This window comes from Glycine max, chromosome 12, assembly GCF_000004515.6.
Source record: "Glycine max cultivar Williams 82 chromosome 12, Glycine_max_v4.0, whole genome shotgun sequence".
NCBI lineage: Eukaryota > Viridiplantae > Streptophyta > Magnoliopsida > Fabales > Fabaceae > Glycine > Glycine max.
Window position 1 is genome coordinate 34,273,379 of NC_038248.2, and position 11,862 is coordinate 34,285,240.

Consider the following 11,862-nt stretch of genomic DNA (forward strand, 5'->3'; position numbering starts at 1 on the left):
TTACAACGAAAGCTACTCCAAGGGACCTCAACCTACTCCAAGAAACACAAGAAATGTATTGGTTCAAGTCAATAACATTGTTACTTTGTTTTATGAAGTTTTTGTGCAAAGAATGTGGCTGGAGTCTGGATATATAAGAGAAACAACAATAGAGGTTACATAGGAGCCCTCTTAGGTAACACAAGAACTGTCTTAACATAAAATTCAATCATTCATGCAGTTCATATATTATAGGAACATTATCAACATACAATAAGAAAACTACTTACAGGTTTATTAACCTCCTCAGGCTGAAGAAGCAGACAAAACCAGGTGGCTTTTTAAGATGACCTTGAATCTCATATGGGTTTAATGACAGGAATTTCAACTTGCTATAGATTAAATAACACCACAAGTTATATGGATTTTCACCAATTTATTGACTTATTTGTTGTTTGAGTAATTAATTGTTCCAAAAAAAAAATATTTTTGTGCCAAGAAATTACTTGTTTTAACTTTCCTAGATTTTTTATTCAAACAATATATAAAAACAATAAACAACAAAGAAATTAAAAAATAAATTATATCTTTAGTTAAATGCATAGTTTTAAGTTTGTTATCTAATTATCATAATTTAAATTAGTTATATTTTTAAAAATTATGAAAAAATAAAATTATAACAAGAAAATTTTGTATGTATATATATATATGCTATAACGAAAAATTGTAAACAAAAAGTGTAACCGATGAGTAATGAATTAGATACTCATGTAAAAAACCATGCAGAAAGTAGTTAACGTTTTTAATGGAGGAAAACGAAAGAGTGGTTAAAAATAAAACTTTCAAAAAACATTAAAAAAATATTATTTTTAAAAATTAATATAGCAAAAATAAAAATTTGAAAAATGCATGCCCTCAAGACAAAGCTTTTCAACTAACGACAAGTCCCTTTTCTCCCACTAACGAAACCCTAGTCAGATTTTTGGTGCGTGCATGAATCTCCCTTACTTGACCGTTATTTTTTATTGTGTTTTACTCAAGGAGTTTGTAGAGTTGAACACCGAGGTGTTGACCTTGACAATGGCTTTTTGAGAAACTTAAAGATACATTCTAGTAGCAGTAACACATAGGCACCACCACCACCTGCCCATGGCTACCTTCTATGGCTGCCATACCAGCTTCAACTACCGCAATCCACACCACCCGCCAAACAAAGCTCTTATGGCTGTCTTCCATGGCTGGCATACCAGCTTCGACTACCGCAACCCACACCACCCGCCGAACCATCTTTCCTCATTTCTTCCTCTCCACACTACCCTCTATCAATAACCACCTTCCCTTCCATTTCAGCACACACCTCGAATGGCAAACGTCGAACTTTCTGCCGCTCGCGAGGAACGCCTCAAGGCCGCCTTGGCCAAACTTGCTACAGCTCAACGCCGCCTCGAATCCACACTGGATGCCCTTCTTCTAAAACTGCCTCCGAGAACCAGCCACCACTACCCTTCTTCCTCCGTGTCGTCACCACCGCCACCTCCGCCGCCCATGTCGACTCCACCTCTACTTCCCGCACTCATACAGCCGCACCCCACACCCTTGCCACAACTCCGCTGCCCATGCAGACTCCATCACCCATGCTGACTCAGCCACCCATGCCACCTCTGCCGCCCATGCCGACTCCACCTCCACTTCCCGCACTCATACAGTCGCGCCCCACACCCTTACCGACTTCGCATCTTTCCGCTCTAGATCATGTTCGTGCCACTATTCCCATTTCCGACCACCTATTCAGCACTGTCCTTAGTTATGGCCATGCAACAGCTCCGCATGACAAGCATGGATAAAATAGAGACATCGCCCTATTTGATGGGGGCCTGGATTCTTTGGGACTATCATGGTATCATGCAAGTGCATCCCCACTGTCTTAGCACTATGGACAAGTGCTAAAACTTGTGAGTTTCTTTGGGACAAACCTTGGGATCCCGGTATTATGTTTGGAAGCCATGCGTTGCAGCCCCAACACCTTGAGGACAAGGTGTTTTTGATGGGTCAGGGAATGATAGCAGTAACACATAGGCACCACCACCACCTGCAGTAAGGCCCCGAAGGAGGATCACCACTCCTGCTTTTGTTAACTGATTTTGCTGAGTTGGCGCATCCTACAAAAAGGCCCACCACTATCGCACCATGCTTGTCTGCCATTTTGCTTGTGCAAATCCAATTCTGTTAGGATAGGATAGAGCAGAATCACAAATTTTTTTATTCTAAGTAACAATATAAATAGAGAAGCAATGTAATAAGGCAACTATGAATGAGAAATATAGAAGTTCTTCTTTTACTCTTCTTCTTCCTCATGGAGGCCCTAGTCCTTGAAACCAGTTTCTAAGTTATAGACCTGTAACACATTCTCAATTTTCAACATAACAGTAAGTGTTCTAATACCCCATCGAGGAGTGCCAGAAAAAATAAAGTGTGAAAGTGAAATTTGAAAACTGAAAAGGTGTTTCTTCCCATTGTTATTGTTATTGCCTCCATTCAAATGCATTGTTATGATTCTAGAGCATATGACGGGTTGCTATAAAATGCAATGGAAAGGAAGAATATATAAACTCCATAGATTGTCCTACTATTTTTTTTTTCATTTTAAGAATAATTGAGTTTGGTTAGGTGTCACTAGTTTAACAATTAACTCAAAGTTATTGGTTTCATTGGTTCCTAGGTTTAGGCTTTATTTGACTTAGTTAGGATGGGAAACATTAATTTCAAAGACAATTTTTGTTGAAGAAAAAATTACAAAGCATCGTCAAGAGAACAATGATTTTAAGGGGTGGGTGAACTTTGATGATTGAGGCCTACCTAGTGTTAAGTATTGAGTTTGTGCACATCATAATGAGATCTATTTAGATTCATGATATGCCTACTTTCATGACATGATTATCACTACTGCTAAAATTTTAAATATTATCTTCATATTTTCAAGGCTTGTTTTGTTACAAAACAACATAACATAAAATAAAATGGGCCCCAAAATAAGTACAATGAAAAGAACATAATTTTAGAATCGTTAATAATCATGATGTCATGAATATTACGAATTTAACAAGATTTCTCATTCAAGATGTACTATGCTCGAACTCAAAGCTAAAATTGTTTGGAATTAATTTCGGCCATTGGTGGGTGTTGGACACTAAGCTTAGAATTTGGGGACTAATGACCTCCAGAGTAGAACAGAGAAGGAATATGGCTAAATTCTGCTTGCCTTTTTATTCCATAGATTTGATTTGCATTTTCATTTCATTTCCTGTTATCATTTTCTGAAAACTATTTTCATTTTCAAAAGATTAGAATTCTGAAAACATGTTTGATTTGATTTCTTGAAAATTGGCTTAGGCATTTCATCTATTTAATAAGAATGTATGCTCTGGAAAATTGGTTTAGGTCTTTCAACAAATACCTTATCAACAACAAAAACCTTTTTAACCCTAGCACACAAGACTGTGTCGTCACCACCCTCTACTGTGCCGTCGAACCACCCCTGTTCGCCAGTGTTGCACCTCACCATCAACAAATAGTTGAGGATGCCACGAAACCTACCCAGAAGGGAACAAAATCGTTGAAGCCCCAACATAACCACTAACTAGACTAATTTAGGTTGCAATAGGGTTTTGGTGTGATAGGTGGCGGTGCATGACGTTTTGATAGTGGAGGTTGGGTCGCTGACGTTTGGGCTGATGATTGTGGAGGACAGGGTGGTGCAATCGGTTTGGATTATGGTTTGGTGTTTGGAGGTGTGGGTGGTGGCCGTTTGAGGCATTGGTGATGGAGTTTGGAAGTAGGTGGTGATGCATTGTGGACTGGTGATGGTCTTGGGAGATAAATGTTGATGGACAAGAAGGTAGGGGAAGGGTGGGTCCAGAGTATCGGAGAAGAGACTACTAACGAAGTTGGTAATAATTACGACTCATGCCACCATGTTTTCCTTTTAGAGAAAACATTGAAAACGACAAATCCTTGTTTTCAGTTTTCAGCCTTTTCTTGAGAATGTTTTCACTAAAAATGTTTTCAAAATTTAAAACAAACACATTTTTAAATGCATTTTCTGTTTTTACTGAAAATGAAAATAGAAAATGGACAAACCAAACATCCCCTTATGTAGGCTTCTACAAAGTATTCTAGAATATTATTTTCGCAGGATCACTACAGCCTAATACACCTCAACATAACTACCACTATACACACAAATAACACACACAACCCGACAAGCGCTATTGCCTAACATAAAGTTGTTTAGCAGCATAAAACAATTATTGACAACTACCACTACTAGACTTGCCACCCTTCAGACATAATCCATCAAGTCATTGGGAGCAATGATGCTCCACTTGGGCCTTCATTGAATGACCTCTGTCTTACCAATCTTGGGAAATAAATGTTTGATCCCTCCTATATTTCAATGCAGAGAGCAAATCTTGAAATATAAAGGATCAAACATTTAGCACTTGAAGATCAAGAATAACTACAACAAATATGAAAATGTATATTCTCCTCTCCATAAGAATAAAATTAATAAAAAAATTAAAAAGCATGAGAATATTTTTTTATTATCTCCTAACAAATATGAAAATGTATATTCTCCTCTTCATATTTTCGGTACTCTATCAAGATTATGGGAAACAAACACTCAGTGTGTTCTGGGTATCTCTGGGCTCAAATTATGACATATACTTGCACTTTCCGATCGTTATGGTTATAGAAAAGATGGTCTGTCTCGATATAATGATTAACTTGGGAAGAAACGTGGTTGAGCTTAAAATTCCGCCCAATTCAGTTATTCAAACAAGCATTAAACAAAAACTAACTACCGCCACGTAAGTCGTTTTGCAGTTCCATTTAAGTCTCCAACACAGTATAGATTCCGGATTACCGGTCTGAGGCTCTGCTTCTTTAATTATAGAATCTGAGAATTGTTGTATCACAGTGATTTACATAGTGAAAAGGGTATCGTCTTTGAATAGTTTTTCATCCCATCTTAAGCAGGAAAGTCTTTAGGCTTGTAATTCTACGATAGCATGAAAATGACCTCAGATGTAGAGAAGTTGTTTCTTCTGATTTAATGCAGCCTCACAGTTTGAACTACTTTAGAGTGCGTGTTTCTATTAGTTGAATAGAACGTGACAAGGATAAATGGGTAAAAAGGATGACAATGCAAACTCTTCAACTAAGTGGTTACTGGTTAGAACTTAAAAGGGTCTATTTTATGAAAGTATTATTTGTCTGAGACAATCTTCATTAAAAATAAAATAAATTTTTTGCTAAGTATAGGAATAGGTAAAAAATTTAGTACGGATGAACAAAACCAATCTCAACTTCTCAGGCATTATTGGGATGCTATGCAATGAGTCAGTTTAGTGAATGATACAAGTGAAATCAATTGAAAAAAAGGTAAATGATCAATTTCATTTTTGTATTTTAGACTCGTTAATAATTTTGTCTTTTGGAAATGATCAATTTAGTTTACAATTATCTAAATATACAAACTATTTAGTCCTACCATTAAATCTAGAACTAAATTGTCGATACGCTTACATAGTTGTGTGGATTAAATTAATCATTTTCATACAAGAGTTAAATTGACAATCAATGCACACTAAGGGATGGAGTTGATCATTTACCCCCAAAAAATAAAGTTAGAGTTAATCCAAAAACATTGAACACGGAACCACATTTCGAGGATGAAAAACCTAGGAAGTTGGGAACTTGCTTTAGATAATATCTAGCGCAAGTTTCTTATATGAGTTTCATAATCATCTTTTTGTGGTCTCCGCAACACTTTTTTTAGTTCTCACGATGTCATGTCACTCATAAGAAACTCATACAAAAATTTGTTCCAATGCAAGAAATCGCAAGAAACTACAAGAAACTTTAAAAATCCAAACATTTAAATTATTTTATTATAGCTTAATTATTATTTCAATAAAATAATTAATTCATTTTTTCAGTTTTTTATGTATACAAATAATAAATATGAATAAATAAATAAAATATTAAATATAAATTAAAAATAAATAAAAATTACATAACATTAAAAGGAAATGTGTAACAATAAAAAAAATACATTTTTACATAATAATAGATAATTAAATACATTGACATTGAAATAAAAAAATATAATGATGAAAAATAAAAAAATATTACATAAAATTAATTGTTATTTTCATTTTCAAAACGTTCCCAAATATGTTCAACTAAATCTGCTTGAAGTTGGCGGTATTTTTGTTTGTCATGAACATGTGCTCTCCTTTGGAGGTATGTTGATCTAATATTAGAGTGAGCACCTAAAGATACTTCGAATGTTGAAGTGTTATTTCCTACACTATCGTAATCAATATTATTTTGATATGTGTCACGTTCGTTCTCAACAGTCATGTTATGCAATATGATGCATGCATCGATAATATTCTTCATTTTACCAACATCCCAAAAATGTGTCAAACCACATATAATTGCAAATCGAGATTGGAGCACTCCAAACGCCCGTTCTACATCCTTTCTTGCCGATTCTTGTCGTTGTGCAAATAATTTTCGTTTTTCTCCTTGTGGCATTGAGATGGTCTTCACAAACGTGGCAAACTCTTGATAAATGTCATCCGCTAAATAGTATCTCATATTATATTGGGTTCTATTCACAATAAATTGCACTGCGGGCGCACGTCCTGACAAAACATTTAACACAGTAATGTCATTATTAGAATTGACGGTTCCAAAAAATGCATATCAAATCCACAAGTCTTGTGATGTCACGGCTTCAAGAATGATTATTGGATTGCGATGATCACCTCGACAAAATTGACCTTTCCAAGCAACTGGATAATTTTTTCATTCCCAGTGCATACAATCAATGAAACCTAACATACCTGGAAATCCGTGTGTCGCTCCCATTTGTAGTAGTCATTCAGTGTCTTCGTTATTTGGTCTCCTCAAGTACTCATTCCCAAATATGGTGCAGACGCCTGATACAAATCGCTCCAAGCATTCCACTGTAATTGTTTCACCAATTTGAACGTATTCATCCACACTATAAATTTGTGAATTTTGAGAACTACCACTGGTATGTGACTCTACATTGGATGGAGGATGCATATACCACATGTGTGGGGGTGGTGGATACATAACATAATATGGTGGATTTTGAGAATTTTCACTAGTAGGGGGTAGTGGTGGACACATAACATATTACGGTGGATTTTGAGAATTTTCACTAGTAGGGAGTGATTGGTTTCGCAAATAACTATAGTAACATTGATAATTATAACGATTGGGGTCCATTTCAGAGAGAATAAAAAAGATTGACACTTGATAGCAACAAAAAAAAAAAAAGCAGTACAAATGAACTGTGCAAAACATGCTCAACGACGCACAAATTTATAGTGAACAATGCATCATAGTGAAAAAATGCTACACAACGGTCATGTTTGCACATTTAACGGCAACATTTTCAGATCAACGGTAACATTTGCATCAACGTTCCAAATCCTTCTGAATTAATTACCTAAGCTATTCAACAATCCAAATTCATCCTCATTAATAAAATGGACGTTCCCGATTGTCCACAACCTTCCCACGTTCACAAAAGGGTCCAGAAGATTCTCTGAACTTCACCACCTACCCTCTCTGTGCCTTTCTATCTTCTCGATAGAAACTTTTCTCTTTTCCGCAATTCGTTCCTTCCTCTGCGCCTATCTATCTCTCCAGAAGCTTCCCCCTCTGTGCCTATCTATCTTCTTCCTCTCCGCCATCGTCCCTTCGTCTGGCCTCACCAAACATGGTCACCTTTCTATCTTCTTCCTTCCCGTAGTCGTGATAGCATCTCCGCCACCTTCGCTATCGTCAACACCTCCGACCACCACTGCAACATCTTTGTCCCGCAACACCTTTCTATCTTCTTCCTTCCCGTTGTTGTGGTAGCGTCTCACAACACCTTCGTCTGGCCTCACCTTCGCTTCACGTCAACACCTCTGCCCATGATAGCGTCTTGCGTCACCTTTGTTGGCGTCAACACCTCTAGCCATGGTCGCGTCTGGCGTCAACACCCTCCTTCATGGTGCATCCACCATCACATTCGCTGGCATCTGGTTTTCCCCTTTTCTCCCTTTACTGTTTTGCTTGAATATGGATTTGAATCACTTTTTTTTTTCAAATTTGATGATTTTTGGGATTTATCATAGTTGTTCAACGAATTTTTTGTTCACTGTTTTTCTCTTGGACAATTATTTTCCCACATGTTAAACCTAGTCTGTGTGAGAAAATCATTTTTTTTTAACTATTAAGTATAGTTTCTTATATAAGAAACGATTCTCAACAGGGAAGGAACACACCCTGCCACGAGGATTTGTTCCAGTGCAAAAAAAAAATTAAAAAATGATTTCTTCCCACTAAGCATCTGGGAAAAAAACCTACACCGGAGATGCTCTTAGTATGAAAGATTCAATTCTACATTTCTACACATGTAACCCTAACAATAACAGGTCAAGATAAGTAGATAACAATCATGGAACACTTAAGTCATGTCTGGTCAGTTTCAAAATTAAGGCTTATAACAGAACTAGCGTGTGGGAGTGTTTTCTTGTTCTTTCCCACATATTTTCAAATATGAGAAAGATGATCAAACAAATAGTGGAAAAAAAAATACGTATTTAAATCAATTTATTTAAAAAAAATTACTTTTATTACCCGCTTCGTGAAAAAAGTGTAATCTTTGTCTTCTGAATTCTGAAATAACTATTACCAACCATGTTGAAAAGCAACGATTTCGCACACCAGAGTAGGGCAGTACTGAAGCATTGAAAAAGCGAGCAATGATCAAGCTCGCAAACTTGCTGACAAGGTATAACAAGATTTGGTATGCATATAAATAAAGTAAAAACATGAGTAAATCGAATGACAAACTGCTCTTGAATTTCACATATATTGAACTGCTGATGCTAATCAACCTGCGCCAACTGTCACACATTTAACAGGACAAAATGGGGTAAAGAAAAAGGAATCGATGATTTAACATCACTCATCATAGGATCAAGTACAAAAACATGACAGCGTTACCATGGATTAGACCTACTCCAATAAATTTCAAATTCTCAGCTGCTCCAAACTACGCATAGTCTCTGATTCTGGTGGAATGTTCTCAGCCTTGTCCATCTCCTGAATTTTAACGGGCAGTTTGTCTTGCTGGCCAGAGGCACCAGCAGTTGGTAGATCTTTTTGTTGTACAGCAGCAGGTTCATTCTTTTTTGAAGGTGGAGCAGCATATACAGGAACAGCTTGCCGAATAGTGACTGGAGGAGCAACTCGTACTGGAGGAGCCCGTATAGCAGGATGGGGCACTGAGGCAGGTGGTGGACAAGGTGGTGTGGCAAATGCAGGTACAACTGTCCTTATAGTTACCGGAGGTGCAATCCGCTGGCAAGATGGTCTCATTTGTCGAATGGGAACATAAGGTGCTGCTCCTGCTGCACGGAATTTCAGTGGACGAGTTGCTCGGCTTTCTAGAGAACAAGATTGTGGTGGCAGGGTGGAATTGTCACTGGTCATTGCTGCCTGTGGATGCCTGCTTCGAGGACTTTCATTTGCCGTTGTTGCCAATGAAGGCTTACTTCGAGGTGCTGTCTTCTGGCAAATTAGGGGAAGGATCTTTGATGAAGTGGCTGGTGGCGGTTGAGAACTGATTGGCCTTGGATTTTGAATCTGAAACCTTTTATGAAATGAAACGGGAGCATTTGGATTAGACATAGCCATCTTTTCCTTCAAACGGTAGTTCAGTAAAGCCCGCGCTATTGTAATCTGTTCCAGTTCGTCATTGTTCTCTGGTTCAGTTGAGGAGCTTGCAGTCTCTTTCGCCACTGGTAAGAAAATTATTGTCCATTCATATTCAGTCATTGACACAGGAATCCTAAATCAGACTCAGATACACAGGAGATGAAAAAAGTGGTTTGATTGTAAAAAGAGGCGTAAATTATCTGGCACATAACATCTTCTAAAGCAAATTATCTTGGAACTATAAGCTAAATTCATCGGCCAGGTTCATTTACCATGTGTGTTATAAGAGTGACAAAAATAAGGGAAACAGGCTTGGGTTGGGTATTTCCATTGTCCCATTTTGTAATCTACGACACATATAATGCTATGTTGATAGAACAAATTGACACGAAGTCGTGTGTATTCCTACAAAAAACAATTAATTTTGCAGACCAAAGTTTGCTGGCCACTTACATTGTTTTAAAGCGGACCAAGCTGCCATAGCTGCATTTTTCTCAGCTTGTTTCTTATTCTTGGCAGGTTCACCAGTAAACGTGATTCCAGCCAGTTCTACTATCCCGGTAAAAACAGGTAAATGTCCTAAGCCTGACCTGTACGTTGTGTAATGAGGCAATGGAGCTCCTACCCTTTGCGCGATTTCCTGTAGAAGGTTCTTGTACACTCCAGTCTCATCCTAAAAAACATCGAGAGCATCCTAAGCATGTGCACGAAAAGCTACTAAAGGTGCAAGGAAGACATAATACCAAGCAATGCGGTTCAAACATTACACATCTTTCTTTCATACCGACAAATAGATATTAAAAAAAGCACTACAAAAGTCTACAGCGAGTGAACTTTTCACAAGCTATAAAGTTCACTTCTAATTTTAGTAACAAGTTCATGTTCTGTTCTCTTTCAAAAAAGGTTTCTACTAATAAAGACTTGTGGATGATTATTTATATATGTTAATTAACTGCAAATGTTAGCTAATAATCTTAGGTTGATTGGTAAGATCAAAGTTCTATACCTACCAGCAACATTTAAAAAATCCAATATTAAGTAAAACATCAGCATCAGTCAAGCAGTAAAAGAGATTAATAAGTTTGAATACGACTATTAATAGAGTCAAGGTTCATGAGAAAGCGCACGATAGCAAAGAGTCTTAGAGTTATTGGCTTCGGTGCGTCAAAGATTAAATTTTGGGGTTAAGGAGAGGGAGAAGAGAAGCAAAAACCCTAGAAGTAGAGAAGCCGCAATGACTCACGAGGATCTTGGCGGCGAGGGAGTGGGAGGGGCCACGGTGGGAGAGGGAATTGAGAGCGACTTCGGCAGCGGAGTGTTCGGCCTGACGGAGAGTGGAGCAGTAGTGAGGGCTCTCGAAGATCTCGCCGTTAAAGTTGACGGTGGCCTTGAACCTCGGCGCGTGATCGGGACCTTCTCGAATGCACGCGTACGAAGGCAGGTTGAAGCAGCTCCGCTGGGCCAGCTCTTGAAGCTGGTTCTTGTACATTTCCACCACCACCCCCTTCTCTCTCTCTCTCCAGAGAAAACAGTAACCACGCGCGGTTCGGGTCGAATATTTCGGGCCGGGCCGGGCCGGTAAATTAGTCGCCGGCGAACAAAATGAATGGGCTTTAGGGTTTGCCGACGGAGAAATGAGGTTAGTGAGAGAAAACGGAAGAGGAGTGAAGAAAAAAAGTAAAGTGCAGAAGAAGAGAGTAATTTGTTTGATTTCTGGGAGTAATAATATTAATAAATATTGGGAGGTTATTTATTGCTTTGTTGTTCTGAGTCAACTCAAACGTTAGGCTGCAGTGCACTACTGCATGGATGTGATTTTTGCCTATATTTTTCATACTTTATGACCACTATTTACTTGGCACTATTTCTTGCTTCTAGGGAGGTTCATTTAATTTTTAATTTACTATTCTAATCTACTTATCTTACAACGCCTTAGTTCAATGTAGCTTTTGCCAGCTTGAATAAACGTTACTAAATATCTTTAAAACACTAAAATTAAGACCATCAAGCGTTTAATCAATAATTAGATATTTTATTATAATGATTTTGTTTGAATAAGATTATTTCTAA

The 11,862-nt window shown here is 37.7% G+C and overlaps 1 protein-coding gene across 1 annotated transcript; it reads right to left on the reverse strand.

The window, feature by feature from the left end:
• Positions 1-8,926: 8,926 nt before the first annotated feature.
• LOC100815739 (double-stranded RNA-binding protein 2-like) lies at positions 8,927-11,478 on the reverse strand. The gene is made up of 3 exons (NM_001358363.1): positions 11,036-11,478; positions 10,246-10,465; positions 8,927-9,875 (listed from the first exon to the last, which is right to left on the reverse strand). Exons 1-3 carry the CDS (start codon positions 11,279-11,281, stop codon positions 9,106-9,108), a joined length of 1,236 nt encoding a protein of 411 aa, NP_001345292.1. The 5' UTR covers positions 11,282-11,478; the 3' UTR covers positions 8,927-9,105.
• Positions 11,479-11,862: the final 384 nt, after the last annotated feature.